A 21,445-nucleotide genomic window follows, 5' to 3' on the forward strand; every position below is an offset into this window, starting at 1 on the left:
CTTCTTTATTAACTTCTCATATTCTACATTACTAATTTCCTTACTACCTCTTTAAAACATATACATCATTTAGCTTTAAATCCCTGTTCTGCTTTGATCAGAAAAAATACTGTAAAGAATAGTACATAATAATAACAAATAAAAATAGATAATACTGAAAAATCATTACTTCTCTCTGGACAAAGCATAAGATACAATTTAATCAATCAATTTTTGTCACTTGGCACAACATAATTTTGTTTGGTGTGGCCTGAAGAGCTGTATTGAGACACAATTTTCTCATAATAAACATTGTTATGGGCAACTTAACTTTCTTCCCTCTCACATTTTTTGCACTTGAATTTTAATTTTTTGAACATTTTCTTATTACTGCTGTGTTGCATTTAGGTTGATTACGTACTTACAATTCTCTTTAACTTTCCAAATGTGTATCTAATAAATTTCATATTCTTTTTCATACGCTAGTTATTATTTATATCTGAAATAAAGTTAGTATTTTTTCCAAAATGAAACATTAACTATATTTACATGTAAACTAAATTAAACATTTATTGGTTAACTTATCTCAAATACCACCATTATTTTCTATTCTCTTAGTTTACTGTTACTTGCTATTGACAAGTAACATTGCTTATTCTCTTACAGTCTACAGAAAGTATAGTAGAAGCATCAAATGAACCAAGAAATGAAGAATGAATTCACCCAGCTGGGAAGCACTAACAAAAATTGGGTTGATGGGCTGTTACAGTGCGTTGTGGTACTTGGTAGATAGATGTCAGGGTGCCAGGATACCAACACCCAAGGTGTGGATTGCAGTGGAGTATTGAGAGGGTGCCTGTTAGACTTCAGAGAAACAACATTAGAAAATCATTCATTTATTACCCAAAGCACATCCATCAAGTCATTGCCAATGTGCCAGCTCCTACAGGACGTAAACAGCATATGCCCTAGTCGAAGGCAGCACTGTAGTCATCACACAGCTCATGGCTATGGTAGGGGGAGTGAGGGAACAGTGCTTTCAGCAAGGTGAAACTGCAAGGCTGCTGATCCAGCAGGATGGAAAACTTTATCAGCTGCATAACTGGAGCTAGTACAGCCCTGGGCAATGACCATGGCTGCACCTCCCCAGATGAGAAGCAGAGACCCTGATGATGAAAGGTGGCAACACCTCCATGGGCCTGCTGAATTGAGAGTGCTGAGCACACAGCATGAAACATGGTACCAGCGGTAGTGCCATGAGTAGCAGCATCAGAGTCCAAAGGGAGTGACTGGTTGGGCCATGCAGAGTCATATGCTCAGACCGACATGGGTCCCTCCTTGAGACAAGTGGCCAGCAGGCTGCTATACTTCTAATTAAAAATTAGGACTATTTATACTGGCTTGGTGCATACTTGTTTTGCTACTGCATCAATTTTGTGCATGTAATCCATAACAAGTGGGTAACTTGAATGTGAAGCAACGGGATCATCAACAGTTCAGTGGCTCTGCCGTCCTGCTGCATTGTTAATCTCAACAGGTAAAACATGAAATAACGTTTGGTGAATTCTGGTCTGACCCGCTCATGTGGCCCCTTGTGTTAGCCAAAGAGAAACCGTAATTTTTCCCAGCCATGTCCAGTACATCATTATGCAGCATCACACACCTCCGTCCTTTAGAAAATCTGTTTGGGACATATGCTTCTGTTTCTTTTGGGAAAAGCTTCACTTTCATTTACGTGATGATAATTGTATACAATGCAATTAGTTTTTCTCTTATACCAGTTCACATTAAACCACAAGATTCATTGTCTGTATTCTTACAAACAGACATCATTAACTAGGTGCAGTCCACTAGACTGTCTTGTTTCCCTACAGGACCATGTTTTTGCCATATCACCACTTATAATCCCATGCAACCAAATTCACCCATCTTGACAGCTCTCTTCAGCAAACATACTAACGATCTTACTCAACTCTTTACTATGTTCTGCACTTCATCTCATTTACAAAGTAGGTGTGACTCCACTGGGCTGCTACTTTCAATTAGTAAAGTAAGATTGCAAGTTCTTCTTTCTCAGCAAATTCCTCTGACAAATCCTTCCTCAGCAAATGGTACAACTTAACCACTTCATTATGTCTGATGCTCAACATTCATTCATTTGTCTGGTGTTTACTTAGCCGGCTGTTTTGGTACATCATCCAGAAATTAAGTCTTAAAACAAAAGTGCAATTTCTGTTTCCTCAGAAAATACCACATCTGTCTAAAAAGTATTTGACTTTTGATTTTCCCGCCCAAAATAGAGATGATAGCATAGCACCACTGTACACAATAAAGGAAGAGACTTTTATGCGCCTGCATGAATTTTGTCTCCACCTTCCAGCACACCAGTCTTTGCCTGTTAGTCTCTGAAAGAGGTGCTACACAATGTGTTCATCAGATTACTGATTCTCTCAAGATAACTGAACAGGTTGAGCAAATATATTGCATCACATGTTGTCAAAAGCTTGGTGATTCTCAAAGCGAAACAATTCGTAAGATTCAGCAGGTATTTGGAGAAGATGCAATGGGTGCAACACAAATTAAGGAGTGGTTCGGCCGATTCAAAAATGGCTGCTCATTGGTGGAGAGTGACCAGCATTCTGGCAGGCCCCAAACTGCTCGGAGTACAGCTGTTGTTCAGAGAGTGCAAAATTTGGTGTTGGCAGATCATCGTTTGACCATGTGGGAGATTGCCCAAGAGGTTGGAGTGAATAAAGATTCTGCACATGCTATTTTGCGTGATTATTTGAACATGTACCGAGTGGCTGCAGAATTCATGCCCAGGTTGTTGTCACCAGAACAAAAAGACCTCTGTTTTGACGTTGCACAGGACCTTCTGGACACCAACAACACTGATCCTGGGTTTCTGAACGCCATGATAACTGGAGATGAGTCATGGGTGTACTGGTATGACCTAGAAACAAAAATACAGTCATCGCAATGGAAGTGCCTCGAGTCTCCAAGGCCGAAGAAAGTGCACAGGTGCGAAGCAAAATCGAGATGCTACTGCCTGTCTTCTTTGATGTCCATGGAATCGTGCATCACAAATACACACTGGAAGGAAAAACAGTAACAAAGGAGTATTATCAAGTTGTTCTCCGGCAACTCCATAATGCAGTTCGGCGTAAAAGACCAGACATGTGGATGGCAAGAAACTGGCAACTGCATCACGACAGTGCCCCCACACATTCATTCCACTTGATCCAAAATTTCTTGGCCAAACATGGAATTACAACCGTTCACCGACATCCCTACACTTCAGACATGGTTCCTTGCGACTTCTGGTTGTTTCCAAAACTAAAGACACCTCTGAAAGGATCCCACTTTGAGAGTAGAGAAGAGATAATCTGGAACACGACAACAGAGCTGAACACCATTCCAAAAGAAGACTTCCAACGGTGTTTCCAGCTGTGGAAGGATCTGTGGGCTAAGTGTGTGCAAGCACAATGGGCCTACTTTGAAGGGGATTAAGGTCCCAACCCCCTCAGGTATTCGAAATACTTTTTTCTGGCAAAAGGTCGGACACTTTTTAGACAGGCCTCATATATCCATAAAACTATGCCTGCACAAAAACTACGTGTGGTATTACCATTTGCGACATACTGATCATTAGTTCCAGTTATATCTATTACTTTAAAGCTAAATACAAACTGATTATGTTTTGCTATGCCATTCGTTCTTATACTGTTCCTCATCTAAACCAATTTCCATTTATCATGTGAATTGCATCTTAATGATGTACAGAGTGTATATACTTCTACTTTCATTATAATAAACCCCTGCAACAATCTAGCATTTGCAGCTGTCTACTTTGGCTGACACAATGTGTCCCCAAGTTCTACTGTGCGATCGATAACAGTTACATGATGTTTTTCTTTATTATTAATACTTCTAATATTGCAAGTATCATCAACTTAAGCTGATCGTCGGCTCGATCCTTAGATCCACCAGCTTTTTCCCCCTTACTTTTTCTTGCATCCCTCCTTCTGGGGAGGCGGTACCAACACCAGTGGCAGCAAATCTGTGTCCAGAAATAAATGCATCTGCACTACTTCATTATCCTCAACATTTGCAACATAACTAACATCATCAATAGCTTCCTGCACATCACTCGTAAAATCTGCAACAAAATTACCATCTGCAGTGCCACTCTGGACGATACGAAAATCAGTGACTCATATACTTCCCTGTATACCTGGCCCAGAATCCTCAGCCTCTAAACATCCACAGCCCCTAAACAACAATCACCCTGTGGTGTAGGTACAATTGTATCTAAATCAATATCACCTATGTTGGTACTCACACACTCATTTGCTTTACTGCAGCCCACAAATACCGTGTCTAGCTTTACAGCTACTTGGGACTCCACATTTTCACATGAGACTGTCACTGATAATTCCACATTACTCTCCCCAGCTTCTACAACATAAGTAATTTGCACATAATGTAACCTCACACTATCAATTTCTTTCCCCTTACTCTCTGTTTGTGCTAAGTAATACTCCCTCTAAACCTCCAAATATTCACATTCCAACAAGTCATGAAATTGTCCCACCACTCGTCCCATTTTTTCTCATTCCTCAGCATTGACAGGTTTATCTAGATCAATGGTAGTTTGACATATCACAAGACTGGTTAAACTAGAGACAAACCTGTTTTTTTTTCCATTGCTCTTAATTGACATGCATTTCCACTGTCTGCTCCAACACAGAACTCTTGTTTTTTAACACCTTATGCTTCCTCAAAATCACATTTTTTTACTGCTGGAGAAACATAATTGATATTTTTCTCCCACCAAGCATCAAATTCCTGTTGCATTTGCTCAATTTCCTCTGGATCAGCCTTGCCCCAACCCTATTCCCTTTCCTTCTCAAATACTTCTTTCTCTATTAGAGCTGCCTAGTCTTCTTTCATAGCCTGTATTTGCTTAGACATATTTGCAGTGCTTGCTTGCAAGTAAGCTCTGGCTGATAAAAATCAGTGTTTCCTCCAGGCTAGCCCCCATGTGGTTGATCCACCACTAATCACATAAAACCCAGCAAACAACAAGAGAACAAAATAAAATGACAATATAGACATCTAAATGTACGACTAGGATAACACTTGTATAACATTCCACTTGAATGGCTACTGACAACTGTTATCACCACATACGTAAACACAATTCACCACACCCTTGCTCAAAGTAAAATACATTGCTTGATCCAAATGGTACAACCTAACACATAGAATCTCAGAACAAAACCTACATTTTCTTCCCTAATACTATGCATACAATTACAAATAAACACTTGCCAAAAACCCACTGGTTGTTCATGACACTTACAGTTAAAAGAAAAACTGCGCATGCTGTACAAGATGTTAACGAAACTGCAACCCTGTAATAGTTGAGTCATCTTCTCGTGTGATGCCAGCTGCTGAGGTTCCTTTGTCACTGAAATGTATAGGTTACAGACCCCTCTGACACCACTTATACCAAGTCATTTGATGAGCCACTGTCATGAATGGCAAAATTTGGTAAACCAAGATCAGGATGCCGGAGAGTACCACCACCTAAGGCATGGGTTGCATTGTAGTGGTAAGTGTTAGATGCATGATGAGATGTCAGAGAAACATCATTGGAAAACCATTTGTTTATTACTAAAAGTACATTCATCATGTTGCTGCCCATGATGCTGGTACCTGCACAATGTAAACTGTGCACACTCAGTCTAAGAAAGTCTTGTAGTCAGCACGTCACGTGTAGCCTTGACATTCAGCAGTGAGGGAAAAGTGGTGTCAGTGGCGGTGGCACCACAGGACTACTGAGCCAGCAGAATAGGACACTGTGCCAACCGCACCAACCAGAAACCGGTACTGCCCCAGTTGAGGATGGCCATGGTGTGCATGGACATGATGGTGATCATGCACAGAAGAAGCAACTCACAACATCAGAGTCTGGCCAGAGCAGGGGTGGTCAGCAAGAAGTTTGTCCACATAGATGATGGTGGACAAGGACTGCACACTCACAAAGGGGAATCAGAGACCTCCAGGGTGGAAGTTGGCAACAGCTGCAAGAGATCATCCAGCTGGCATGTCAGAAGCTGAGTGCTAAGTCTGCAGCATTTGGACTTGAGATACCACCAGCAGTGCCATGGCTATCAGTATCAAAGTCCAAAGAGGGTGGCTGGTCAAGCCATATAGACTCATAGCTTGACTTGTATCTGTCTTCCAAACTGGTGGCTTGCAGACTGCGGTACTTTTGACTAAAAAGGGGAGTTATTTACGTTGATTGGGTGGTACTTGTTTTCTTACTGCATGCATTCTGGGTCTGTAGACCACAACAATTCCATAGCTTGGGTATGAAGCAACTGCGCCATCAATGCAGCAATGGCTCAGCCTTACTGCTGTGTTGGTGATATTTCCTCTCCCACTGCACCGTGTGATGTAGTAGCCACCTGGTGTCATAGCGCAGTTCTTATTGTATCAGCAAGTATCCCATGTTGGAATAATATTCAGTCAGCTCTGGTCTGACCTGCTTACACCAGCCTTCCCACTAGCCAAAAGTGACGAATCAATTTCTCCCAGCAATACCAAGTACTTCATTTTGCAGTGTGACATCGCCAAAGAGCAGTGAAAAATCTATATGACCCCTACTTCCCTGCCAAGGCACAAAGATTTAGATAGAAAACTGCATTTACTAATGATTTTCATGTCATTAGTAGTAAAATACAAAATCACAAACTTCAAAATTGTTGAATATTTTACACTTCACAAATACAATTCTATTGACCACTGCATACACATTGAAAGTTACCTTCTGCACAATGGTTAATTGTTTATGCACTTTTAAAATTTTGGATATATTTATTATTGTGGATTTTGTAACAGTAGCATTCATTTTTCTGCCTTTTCATCCCATACAGGCATACACTCTGTATCTGTTTTAATTTACATTGGTTTCAACTAGCTGCACTTCATTTATCCTACTAACACTTCCAAAAGTTTTACATTCCTCTTCAACCTGGTATTCTGCCATGTCATCAACTTTGCAGATTACTTGTTTACACCTCCTTCACCTACTTTTACATTATTTATCTCATCTGAGTGGTCTGTTTTAGGAATCAATTCATTATTATTGTTGTAATTAGGTATAAGTACAACTCTAACAGCAGTTATTCTGCAGAAGCATTAACAACTTGAACACAGTATTTGAGTAACAATGAGCAGGAGCCAATTACATGCACAAACACCTGTAGCAATACACTTAGAGAACTGAGGCTGAGCATAGTTCAGCTAGCCTTAAATAGATTGGGGCCCACACACACACACTCACACACACACACACACACACACACACACACACACACACACACACACACACAAGTCTTAGGCACCCTCTTCAGACGACATAGCACTTCCGCTGCCCGGCCTTTGGAAAGTATGCATATGCATCACTGTACTCTTCCTCCCTTAAGGAGATCACGAATTCTTGAGACATTCATGCTGTCCTCCTTGTCTGCAGGGCTCTGGCTAAGGTGGTGTGCTGCAACAAGAGCACATCACATAGTCTGAAATGCTTCAGGCACGGACACATTCTGCGCCTACCTTCCCATGTCAAACCATATGGCAACACCAGCGATGCTGGGGCTCTTTTCATGCCGACCATGCAGCAATTGTGGATTGGAAACCTAATGAATGAAACAGAAAATGAGAATATGCATCAGTGAATAACAGCCAAAAATCACTGAGAGCAGGGTGAATGAAGGTCTGGCAATTTGGACAGCCTGTGAGAAGGTGTGGACATAGACAACAGTTGCTAGGCAGCACCCCCATAACCTGTGAGCGCTGCTGTTACCTCCACAGCACTGTGCGTGCGCCACACCCATCGCACCACCCTATCAGTGCTTACAGGGGCCCTATAAAGCTGGCAGCGCAGGGCTCAGAAGACAGTCGTGTTCTGACAGCACTTTTGTATTATATGTCATAACCATTGTTGTTGGCTCCCCTACCAAACCTGGTTGCACTCACTTTTGAGGAAATATATTCATAAATCTCAACCTATTATTCACAACAGTCTCATTCTTTGTGGGCGATGGATTTGCAAGGTCTGAGCTCATTGTTGTGATTTTACCTGTGTCAACCCATCTTGCAAAACCTCTTATGCTGATCCGTGATGTAGCAGTCCAATTGCCTCCCAATTCAGAAGTTTGCACTACAGCTCTCTAGGTTGACAATCTTCCTTGGACAACATACTGAAAACCTCACACTCTTTGGAAATCATGCAGGCAGCACAATAACCTCTTATGGCCTGCCCACAGAGACACCTTAGTCTTTCGCCCCCTAGCCTACTCCCTGTCGCCCTTGGGATTACAGGATGGCTGGACCAGGGTTTGAACCATCATCCTCCTGATGCAAGTCCAGTGTGATTACCTCACAGGCACTGGGGTATGTCACAGATGAAAGCCCTAGTCAGGCGACATGTCTATTGGCCAGGACTGAACAAGGACGTGGAGGCTATGGTGCCCTGTTGTCCTGCCTGCACTCACCAACAGATTGCTCCACCTCAGTCTTTCACTTCCTGGCCTACTCCCCATCGCCCTTGTGATCACATTTATCTAGATTTTGCTGGTTCCTTCCTCAGCTCTGTGTGGCTTATTGTTATGGACTACCCCTACATGGTCAGCATGGCACCCACCACCACAGCTGCCACAGTCAGTGCGTTTCTGCAGATTTTCAATGTTGAAGGGCTTCTCTGCACTGTCAGAATTGACAATGGGTCCCAGTTCACAACTATGGCCTTCAAACAATTCTGCACTGCTAACGTTATCAAACACCTGTGTTGCTCTCCATTTCACCCCTCCTCCAATGGTGAAGCAGAGCAGGTGGTGTACACATTTAAGCAACAAATGTTGAAGGCTGTGGGTACATCTACAATGACAGCAGCACTCACAATGTTCCTGAGCACCCACGGGTCCACCCCTCTCCGCAAACACAACCCAGCAGAACTCCTCCATGGCTGACAGCCACATACCCTCCTCTGTCTTCTGCATCCCCACCCAAGGAACCCTAGACCCAACATGCTGGATGAAACCATTCTGGTTTGGTTGTTTCAGCACATTCCTATGGGGCAGAACCCTCATGGATGCCAGCTATGGTAGTGGCCACTCATGTGCAGCACCTTACAACGGTTGATACCTGGAAAGGCTTGGAGCATTGGCACATGAACCAAATCCATCCCTCTCTCCAGCCTACCCATCCAGCAATGGATCGCACTGTCCCTCTGCCTTACAGGTACCTTTTGTGCTCCAGGACACCATTGACAGCTCCCATAGGCACGGGTGTGGAGGTCGAGACATCTCCACAGCCTCCATCTGCTCCATGGTCATCTGCCACACAGCAGTTCCCCAGCACAGTGCCCTAAGCTCCATGTTCTTTCTCCCAGCTGACGGCCTCCACTGACGGTACACCAACTGTTCATTTCCCAAAACATCAGCCAGGATGCCTCATGCCCTATGCACTCATTTTGGGGAGAAGAGTTCTGGTATCCCAGTCCAACAATTTGGACAGCCCACCAGAAAGCATGGATGTAAGGCAGATAAGTGAGTGACTGTGTGTGAGATCGCTCTCTAAGTTTTTATATATTTTTAGGTTTAAGATACATATTTTAACGGTTTTTGTGATAATATTTACTATATAAGTGACTTACTAGTGGTTTCTTCATTCACCTCTGCCTTTCTTGTGTTGTGACCCGATATTTGTGAGTGTTACGTATCGAGTAACCTATTACCTGTGTTTACATTCTGCGCTGACCAGTTGCAGCTGTAGCGGCACATCGAAAGCTAAGTACTAATTAATTGTTTGTGTATAGTGGTTTATTTAGGAACTTTAGTAGTCTTCAACCGTTGTTTTTTGTGTTTTCTGGTGAAATAATTTCAGAAGAACCTTTTGGGAACTGTTTTCAGCTTCGTTACTGTGTCATTAGATGTTTGATTCTCTTTCTGTATTAGTCTTTTGTTATATTCACATTTGTTGTTTATTAATACTGTTAATAATAGTAGTTACTTCCCTACCATGAGTGAGAAGTTTGGGCTTTGCCGTTGGTTCGTGAGTAGTGGATTGCGGTGTGAGACTTGTTCAAAGTATTTTTACTGGGGGGAATGCAGTGGGGAAGCCAGTCGGCATTCTGGTGAGATTCTCTCCTGGAACTGCAGGTTATGTAGCAAGAATAAGTTGATAGAGGAGCAGGAGCGTAAGATCTGTGACTTTCAGGTGCAGTTGAAAAATGCACAGGAGCAGCTAGATAGGATGAGGAGGGAGAAGGGGGTTGGGGAATGGGAGCTGGCTGTTTTCAAGAGATCTGCTAGGAGAATAAGATTTTCAGATAGTTTTACTATCGGTGTTTACAAAAGATATGACCAACTGTCAGAGTCTAGTGGAGAGGAATCTCTAGTAGCTGTAGATGTAGAAAATATGCAGCAGACCTCAGTAGTTACGGTGGCTAGAACAGTTGCAAAGTCGAAGAGGAAGAAGAAGGTTCTGCTGTTAGGTAGTTCTCATGACAGAGGTGTAGGCCAGCAGTTGCAGGAAGTGCTGGGGAGTGAGTACCAGGTCACCAGCATTGTGAAGCCTAATGCAGGATTGGCTCAGGTGACCATTAACATAGGGGAGTTATGTAGGGATTTTACTAAAGAGGATCAGGTAGTGATTGTGGGTGGGGCTGGCAATAGTATTGATAAGGATGGGAAATATGACATAGATGGTGACCTGGAAAAGATAGCCACTCAGACTGGCAACACGAATGTGCATTTCGTGGAACTGTTTCAGCGTCATGATCGGCCTCATCTTAATACAGCCATCAGGTGTAATAACATGAGACGCTGATGACAGAAAGCATGGGTCACATTTCAGTGGTGTCGGTGGAGTCTATCAGCAGGACGGGTTTCACTAGACATGGCCTGAACCTCAACAGGTATGGGAAGAGGAGGTTGGCAAAGCTTATAGGTGACAGCATAGGTGGGGTTGGTGAGATCACTCATGGGTAAATTCCTGCAGTAGTGGGTGTTAGAGCTGCACCTTTTTTTAGATTGAAGTCAGCTGGTAGGTATTCCTGCTTAAGGGGGAAGTCTCTTTAACAAAGGAACCACTTTTGACAAAGCTTAGGTATCCAAGTAATGAGGGAATTAGTATATTTCATCAAAATATACAATGTATTAGAGATAAAGCTAGTGAACTGCTTATAGATGTTGACTCTGAAATTATTGGTATATCTGAACACTTCTTATATAAGGAGATAATTCAGAGGCTTCCTTTACCAGGATACTTGTTGGCTGGCAGCTTTTCAAGGAGCTCTTTGCGGTGTTGGGGAGTAGCCATGTATGTGAAAAACAGCATCCCATTTGAGTCAATTGATGTTTCAAAGTATTGCACTGAAAAGGTGTTTGAATGTTGTGCAGGTGTGGTTAAATTTAATGGAGCTAAACTTCTAACTGTTGTTATTTATAGATCCCCAGACTCCGATTTCACAACATTTTTTCTATAGCTAAAGGAGGTTCTTGGTTCACTTTATAGGAAATACAAAAAGTTTGTTATATGTGGTGACTTCAATATTAATTGTATAAGTGATTGTACTAGGAAGAGGATGCTGGTAGACCTCCTTAATTCATATAATCTTATGCAAACTGTATTCTTTCCAACGAGAGTGCAAGGGAACAGTAGAACAACCATAGACATTTTTGTTCATTCCTCATTACTAGAAGGACATTCTGTTAGCAAAAAGGTGAATGGCCTTTCAGATCATGATGCACAAATTTTAACTCTAAATGATTTTTGTGCTGCAACACATGTTAAATATAGTCATCAGCTGTTTAGGAAAGCTGATCCAGTTGCTGTAAAGACCTTTGTAAACATTATCAAGGAACAAGAGTGGCAAGATGTTTACAGCGCTGATACAGTAGACGACAAATATAATGCTTTTCTCAAGACTTTTCTCATGCTCTTTGAAAGTTGCTTTCCGTTAGAACGTTGAACACAGGGTACTAGCACAAACAGGCAGCCTGGGTGGCTGACTAGAGGGATAAGAATATCTTGTAGAACAAAGTGGCAATTATATCAAAACATTAGAAACAGTCAAAATCTGAATGCAGCAGCCCATTACAAACAGTATTGTAAGGTGCTTAAAAATGTTATTAGGAAGGCAAAAAGTATGTGGTATGCAGATAGAATAGCTAAGTCTCAGGATAAAATTAAAACCATGGTCTGCAGAGACAGGTCGGGGAAATAGAATCAGTGTGTAGTGGGAATGTCCGTGTTACTGATAAGTCACATATATGTACAGTATTTAATAATCACTTTCTGAATATGGCAGATGAACTAAATAGAAACCTAGTCCCAACAGGGAATCATATAGCGCTCTTAGAAAAAAGTGTTCCGAGACTTTTACCTGAAATGTTCCTCCATTATACTGACAAGAGGGAGATTGAGTTAATAATGTAATCACTAAAGACCAAGAACTCTCATGGATATGACGGGGTATCTATCAGAATACTGAAGTATTGTTCTATGTATGTTAGCCCAGTACTTGGCAACATCTGTAACTTTTCCTTTAGGAGTGGTCGGTTTCCTGACCGATTAAAGTGCTCGGTAGTGAAGCCACTTTATAAAAAGGGAGACATTGATAATGTTGACAATTTTAGACCTATTTCTATGCCATCGGTGTTTGCTAAAGTTATCGAGAAGGTTGTATATACAAGGTTACTGGAGCATTTAAATTCACATAATTTGCTGTCAAATGTTCAGTTTGGTTTTAGAAATGGTTTAACAACTGAAAATGCTATATTCTCTTTTCTCTGTGAGGTTTTGGATGGATTAAATAAAAGGTTGCGAACGCTAGGTGTTTTCATTGATTTAACGAAGGCTTTTGACTGTGTTTACCACAAAATATTACTGCAGAAGTTGGACCATTATGGAGTAAGGGGAGTAGCTTACAATTGGTTTGCCTCTTACTTTAAGAGCACAAAGCAGAAGATAATTCTCCTTAATATTGAGAGTGGAAGTGATGATCAGTCCCAATGGGGCACTGTTATGTGGGGTGTTCCCCAAGCGTCGGTGCTGGGGCCACTGCTGTTTCTTATTTAGTATTACAGGTGATTCAAAAATATTTCTGTTTGCTGATGACACCAGCTTGGTAGTGAAGCATCTTGTGTGTAATATTGAAACAGTATCAAATAATGTAGTTCATGAAATAAGTTCATGGCTTGTGGATAATAATTTGATGCTAAATCACAGTAAGACTCAGTTTTTACAGTTTCTAACTCACAATTCAACAAGAACCAATTCAACATGAAAAGTAGTCTACTTCTCATATTTTCAGACGCTTATGTTGTATGGTATTATGTTTTGAGGTAATTCTTCTGATTCAAAAAGGGTATTTTTGGCTCAAAAACGGGCTGCTCGAGCTATATGTGGTGTAAGTTCAAGAACCTCTTGTCGACCCCTATTCAATAGTCTGGGTATTCTGACATTGCCCTCACAGTATATATTTTCTTTAATGTCATTTGTTGTTAGCAATGTTAGCCTATTCCCAAGAGTTAGCACCTTTCACTCAGTCAATACTAGGCAGAAATCCAATCTGCATGTGGAATGCACTTCCTTGACTCTTGTGCAGAAAGGAGTGCAGTATTCTGCTGCATCCATTTTCAATAAGCTACCACAAGAACTCAAAAATCTTAGCAGAGGCCCAAACTCTTTTAAGTCTAAACTGTAGAGTTTCCTCATGGCTCACTCTTTCTATTCTGTCGAGGGGCTCCTGGAACAGCTAAAAAATTAAACAAATTCCAGTGTTACATTGTTGATTTTCTTTATTTAAACTTACAACTTGTCACCTGAATATGTTACTTATATTTCATTTTATCTGTTTCTACTATCGTGTTATCATTTCATGTATTGACTCGTTCCATGACCATAGAGACTTCTCCTTAATTTGGTCCCACGGAACAATAAATAAATTACAGCTGCTAGGCCGTGCCCCTATAACCTGTGAGTGCTGCTGTCACTGCCACAGTGCTGTACGCAGGCCTTGTCCGCCGCACCATCCTAACGGTACTCAAAGGGGCCCTATAAAGCAGGCAGCACTGGGGCTCAGAAGTCTGTTGTGTTCTGACTGTATTATATGTCATACCCATTTTTGTTCAGTTCCTGATCTTGCTACACCCAGGCTCGCAATTTAGTTCACACTTCTGACTTACTGTTCTGTCATATCCATCCATAGCTGTTGTTGTGATCTTCATTGTTGTCCGTAGCTGCTGTTGTCATCTTCTTTCATCGTTGTTCATAGCTGTTGTCTTTCTGTGGTTTTGACAACTCACCATTGACACACTTGGCCGCTTGGTCTGTCTGCATCTCCTGGACATGTCGGATTCCAGTTACAAGAAAATCCACATATGTATGGGCCATGCATGCGACAGCATCAGCCGAGAAGACAGTAACAAGCAGGGAGCCACTTGGTGCATCACAAACTGTGAAAAGTGGCAACCAGGCAGGTAACATCACCTCCCAAGCCATGCCAAAACACTTGCCGACAGGCCAACGCTTTTGTGTGTGATACATCCCAATGATCTATGTGATAAACAGAGAACCTCCAAACAAAGCACTGAGGGGATCACTACCCAAGGGATCACATCATCTATTTTCAAGAGCAGGACACCATCCACAACAGAGAATCGATTTTGAAAGATGTAATAATTATGGACAGGGTGGTGAATCTGACCAACCATGTTGTACAAATGTTATGACCTTCCACGAAATGGGATCTGAAGCAATAGCCTTCAAGATCCATGTCTTAGTTACAGGAAAGACTACCATCTGCTGTGCAGTGACATCAATGTGGAAACAAAGCAATTCCTCCTGATGAAATTCTGGCTCCGGAACAGCCAGCAGGTGGGACAAAGCATCAGCATTTGCGTGTTGATTTCTAGTGCGGAAATGAATTTTGTAGTTGTAACATGAAAGGAAAAGAGCCCAACATTGAATACAATGTGCCACTTTATCTGGTAATGACACACAACGTCTGAATAAGGAAACCAATGGTCTGTGATCAGTGACCAGGTGGAATTTGGTACCATAGAAAAAAGTGGAATTTCTTCACAGCACTTACAATGTTAAAAGCTTCCTTTTCTATCTGAGAGTACTTAGTTTCAGCAGGACTCAGAGTTTTTGAGGCATAAGCAATAGACCACTCAGAGCCATCGGGATAGGCTCATAGGAGCCAGCACCACCCGAAACCTGTACTGTGAAGCGTCTATTGGAAGGACCAAGTGGAGGCCTGGTTAGTACATCACTAAGGAGGGCGCAGACTGCAACATGTTCTTCAGTGAGGAAAGCATGGTTTCACAAGCTGGCAACCAGTGATGCAAAGTCCCTTTGTGCAGCAATGCATGTGACAGCTGTGCAGTTGTTACTGCCCCAGGCAAAAATTTATGGTAGTAGCTGACTTTGCCTAGAAAAACCAGAAGTTCTTTGATTGACGTAGGACTGGGAAGTGACACAATAGCAGAAACACCCTTGTGAGAAACTTCAAACCCAAGATAAACAATAGAAAGTTGGAAAAAATTGACATTATTCTAAATTACACTTCAACCCGGCCACTTGGAGGACAGAAAAAAAGATTAGAGAGATTTTGTAAATGTTTCTCAGTGGAGGCACTGGAAACTACAATGTCATCCAAATAGTTTGCACAACCAGGCAAAAATTCCATACCTTGTTCCAAAAAACTTCGTAAAATAGCAGGAGTGCTGGTGATTCCAAAAGGTAGCCACAAGTACTGGTATATCCAACATTTGTATTAACAACTAACATATTTTGTGGCTCTGTATCTAAAGGGAGTTGTAGATCTCAAACAATGGGAAATCCAGGCTGGAATGTAACAATTTGTTGTAGATAGGTATACAATAAGTCAACTTTTGAGAAATATTGACCATTGACAACTTTGCAAAGAGTTTGTATGGGTGTAGTATTGGGTATGTATCCACTATAGATGCGCATTCACAGAAACTTTAAAATCACCGCAGATGCATAACCAGCCCAACAGTTTCTTTACTGTAACTAAGGGGGTAACCATTCTCTTGATGCAATAGGCTAAACAATGCCAGATTCCATGACATGATGTAACTCATCTTTGACTTGTTCACTGACAGCCACTGGAACTGGACAGCTCCGGAAAAAGCACGGCAAGCAGATGGTTTTATGTGTCCTAGGAGTCTTTCACAGCAGCATGAGTGGATAAAATCTTCTCAGTTTTCAGTCACTTTAATTCCAATAAAATTCTTGAGCTATCCATCAAAAGTTCAAGAATTTTATTGGAATTGATGTGGCTTGAAAACCGAGAAGATTTTATCCAGAAGGTTTTGTGGTAACACGCACTTGAAAATTGTTTGCATACTCCAATTCAGGTGAGAACAAATAGGACATTTCAGAACATAATGTATGTAACTGTGTTTAAAGCAATTTTTCATACACTAAATTCATTTCATCAAATGGTAAAACCAAACAACGTAAAAGCATCTAATCCAAAAACATTCTCTGTACAGGTGTTATCTACAACAAGAAATGTAAGTGACTGGACTACTGACTTATAGGTCACTGGAGCAGAGAATTGACTGAGAATAGGAATACTCTGTTTATTTAATTTACTGACTTTTGTGATGCAGAGAAGGAGAGAAAAGCACATCACATAATTTTGTGAGTTTAACAAGGTTACCCCAACTCCTGTATCCACTTGAATGTGCAGAACTTATGAAAAATCCTAACATCAATGAAAAGCTTGTTTGGCATAGCAAAAATAGCCAATACCGTGATCTTTGTGCTGAGTTTTAGCATGCCATTATGATAGGCAGCACATCTTTTTGGGCAGTCTGGGCATGTATGGTTAATGAAACATTAAGGGCATAATGGGAGCATGGAATGCATAAGTTGCTGATTAGTGGCCTGTTTTCTTTGTTGGTGTGACTGCTGCTGGGAGTGAGGCTGGTCGCCTTGATGCTGTGATTAAGTGTGGACCACTGCAACCATGTCTTGCCCCCTGTGGTGTGGTGTGGAGGACAGGGTTGGATTTCAGATACCTCACACCAGGACAACTTTTGAAATATCAAAGTATCAGAGAAAGGAAAATATTTGCTTGAAAGAGGATAATGAGGACCTTCAGATAAGCTAACTCAACAATTTTGAAGTGCATGTAGCTTATATTGCTCTAAAATTGTAAATATTCCCTTAAATAAAATGTTACCATACAAACTAAATAAACTAATATCCTCAGTATCCTGAAAACTATCCTGTGACTAATAAAGTTCCGTGAAATAATGCATGAATAAGGATATGGCTATTTTAAGAATTTATGGTATATATGTTATGTGTGTAATAGAAAACAACAAAAATATTTATTTAACCCTTTAACTGCTCTGGATGTGTTTATGTGTGCCACCAGTCCTTCTACCTGGTACTCTGAACGTATCTAGACGTCCAGAGCATACAGGGACAGATACAAAGGTGCATGTGTTAACACATCCAGAGCAGTTAAGGAGTAGAGTTGTAGTAAGTGGAGCTGTTAGATCTTGTTATAGCTCAAAAGTTCATAATTTTTTATTTACTCAGACTGATAGAGGATATTCTACAAACTAAATAAACTAATATCCTCAGTATCCTGAAAACTATCCTGTGACTAATAAAGTTCCATGAAATAATGCATGAATAAGGATATGGCTATTTTAAGAATTTATGGTATATATGTTATGTGTGTAATAGAAAACAACAAAAATATTTATTTAACCCTTTAACTGCTCTGGATGTGTTTATGTGTGCCACCAGTCCTTCTACCTGGTACTCTGAACGTATCTAGACGTCCAGAGCATACAGGGACAGATACAAAGGTGCATGTGTTAACACATCCAGAGCAGTTAAGGAGTAGAGTTGTAGTAAGTGGAGCTGTTAGATCTTGTTATAGCTCAAAAGTTCATAATTTTTTATTTACTCAGACTGATAGAGGATATTCTACAGGTGAAAAATAACAGAATTTCCTTAAACTTCCTGGCTGATTAAAACTGTGTGCCGGACCAAGACTTGGACTCAGGAGTTTTGCCTTTCGCGGACAAGTGCTCCACCAACTGAACTACCCAAGCACGACTCACAACCCATCCTCACAGCTTCAATTCTGCCAGTACCTTGTCTCCTACCTTTCAGACTTCACAGAACCTCTCATGTGAACCTTGCAGAACTAACTATTGCGGAGACATGGCTTAGCCACAATGTGGGGGATGTTTCCAGAATGAGATTTTCACTCTGCAGCGGAGTGTGCGCTGATATATGAAACTTCCTGGAAGATTAAAACTGTGTGCTTCCATCTGGTAGAGCACTTACCCATGAAAGGCGAAGGTCCTGAATTCAAGTCTCAGTCCGGCACACAGTTTTAATCTGCCAGGAAGTTTCATATCAGTGCACACTCCACTGCAGAGTGAAAATTTCATTCTGGAAACATAATTTCCTATCTTCTTAGAGGTGCTCAGATTAATAGTTACAGTTGTGAAATTTTTGGATTTAAGTTGTTTAGAAATTTCAACCCTGAAAACCAAATTTGTCAACCATTGGCTAGTATTAAAGTTCTTCTGATATTGACATTTTTATGTTCTTTCTTTTAATGTTGTATAGTAAGTATTAGAAATATTTTTAAAAAGTTTCGCCAGATACGAGTAGGATATGCTCTGAGGGTTCCATACAAACTTATTATGTATATTGACATGTCATCCATTCCGGAAATCTAGAGTCTCAGCCATTTTTGCCTGTTATTAACTGGCTAGATATCAGTCCCACGGATTCCAAGAGTTTTGATAATGTTTTAATTTCAATAATGTAAATGTGGTGTAAAGTCATTCAGGAGGCAGGCAACCATTTTTATAATAATCAGTAGTTCTCCATTCAGGCTGACCAGCTCGCAATGGTAGAAGTCAAACATCAGATGGGAAATGACTTTATTGCTCATATGACACGTTTCAGAATTTATCCATCATCAGATAGCCAGGAGCAATTACTGCGCAGAGACATGAGGCTTTTTAAGTTGCATGTGAAACAAACATTTGCAGATTAGTCTGTGAATATTTGTTTCACATACAACTTGAAGTGCCATATCTATATGAAGCAATTGCTCCTGGCTGTCTGATGATGGGTAAATTCCAGAACTCATCATATGAGCAATAATATCTTCCTTGCCTGATGTTTGACTTTTACCATTGTGGTCCAGGGAGCTTGAATGCAGAATTACTGAATGTTTCAATTTCAAGTTTGACATTGGATAACAAACAAAATATTATCCATGTAATATAATTAGAAATTAACAATTTTTGGACTTCTTGCGAAATTTTATCATTTTAGATTGTTGGGAAGTACCCTATAGCTTTCGATGAGTGAGTTTTTGAGTATCAAAAATGTGACATAAATGGCCATAACTTTTGATTGCATTGACTTAGAAGTTAATGTGTACTATACCACTAAGTGATCATAGATTAGTATGTGACATAAATTTAAGCTTGATATGCCTACCGGTTCCTGAGAAAAAGGGGTGTTAACAGACAGGAAATCAGATGAGACATGCCCATTTTTATATATATACAGATTTACAGCTTTCAGATTCTTTCCTTTTGTTGCATTGTAAAACTTTCCTTTTTGCCAAATTTCATGATCCTAGGCCAACAGGAAGTACTTTGCAGGTTTTGATGTGTGAGTTTGTGACAGTCAAAATATGTGACATAAATGGGCATGTCTTGTGATTACATTGACTTAGTAGCTAATGTTTATTATACTGCCAAGGGACCATAGACTTTAGTATATGAGATATATTTTAAGTTGGTACATCTACCTGTTCATGAGAAAAAGGAGTCTTAACAGACATGGAGTCAGGTGAGAAATGACAAAAAAATTTCTACATTGATAATTACAAATTTACACTGTTTGGATTTGTCCTTTGTTAGTCTTGTGAAACCTTCCTTTTTGCCAAATTTCATGGTTCTAGGCCAAGGGAAAGTACTCTATAGGTTTTGATGAGTGAGTTTGTAAATATGAAAATATGTGACATAAATGGCCATATCTTTTGACTGCATTGACTTAGAAGCTTCAATTTTTTTACTACTAAGGGATCATACAACTTAGTATGTGACATAAATTTCAGCTTGATGCTTCCACCCATTAGTAAGAAAAAGGGGTCTTAACAGACAGTCAGATAAAAAAGACAAAAAAAATTTTCCTGTAATATAATTACCAATTTACAGTTTTTTGAGTTTTTATCTTTGGTTGTACTGTGAAACCTTCCTTTTTACCAAATTCATGATTCTAGGTAAATAGGAAGTACCCTGTAAGTATTGATAATTGAGTTTGCGAGTATTAAAATATGTGACATAAATGGCCATATCTTCCCATTACATCGACTTAGAAGTTCGAATTTTGTACACTGAGCAAGACAGAGAAAGTAATTTATTTGTGCTGTACTGACTAAGAAATAGGTAAAGTAATTACTCCAGGTCCATATAGTTATAATAGGTATCCTTATGCATTATTTAGTGTGAGTATTTTAAATACTGCAATTAACATAAATGCATAACAATCTGTGAATGCAGAATATATAGTACACAGTAAGGTGCATTATTTATGTAATAATTTCATGTCTGGCACAGGTCGTTTTTCTTCCAGAATTTAATTTCATCGCACGACAAAATCTCCTCTCTTAAAAAAACTGTGCAAAAGTGGTTGATTTACTGTACACTTGCAAATGAAGTATTTGAGTGATAATTAGATGTCTTGAATATTTTCCTATTTTCAGAATTTGGTTTTACCAAATCTGTCTTCCTCTTCACGGGTCCAGCACAAAGATCTCCAACCCATTAGCCCTGCTTTCCTTAAAATGACACCAGTATGCAGTTTAGAGCCAGAATGTACCAAAATGAACTCATCAGAGAGTAAAGGAAAAATACAGTTGCCCCAAGCGAAAGGCTCACCAAGTGGAAGTAGATGTGTAAGCCTTATGAGTTCCTCAGAACATGCACCGACACCTGCTGGTGTGTGTCCTGTTTTACAGTGTGACCTAAGCAACCCAACAGTTGCTGACAGTGCACCTGATTTTCAAATACAAGCTGCAGTTAATGAGAAGTGTGCTGAAATTGGCAAAACCAATCAGATTAAGTATGTTCCTATATTCAAGAAGCGTGTTTGTGTACCCTACAGAAGAACTCTGGAAGGACAACATGAATCAGCAAAGAATGATATTAATAACAGCTCTAGTAAATATGCAGAAAAATGTGATCAGCTAACAGGACAAAGCACTACAGAGAAACATTCTACTTCTCTGTCACAGTTACTGATGCAAACCCATGAGTCTTCGTCTCCTGCTACACTTCAAGTTCCTGTAAGTAAT

General features: G+C 40.4%; 1 protein-coding gene across 2 annotated transcripts in view; it reads left to right on the forward strand.

The window, feature by feature from the left end:
- The window catches only part of LOC126336892 (uncharacterized protein C18orf63-like), a 186,826-nt gene that overhangs the window by 147,119 nt on the left and 18,262 nt on the right, over window positions 1-21,445 (forward strand). For both annotated transcript variants that reach the window (XM_050001005.1, XM_050001006.1), the window contains exon 7: window positions 20,855-21,436. In XM_050001005.1, the coding sequence (XP_049856962.1) occupies window positions 20,855-21,436 (582 nt within the window). The remainder of the gene's footprint in view (window positions 1-20,854; window positions 21,437-21,445) is intronic.

This window comes from Schistocerca gregaria, chromosome 2, assembly GCF_023897955.1.
Source record: "Schistocerca gregaria isolate iqSchGreg1 chromosome 2, iqSchGreg1.2, whole genome shotgun sequence".
Classification (NCBI taxonomy): Eukaryota; Metazoa; Arthropoda; class Insecta; order Orthoptera; family Acrididae; genus Schistocerca; species Schistocerca gregaria.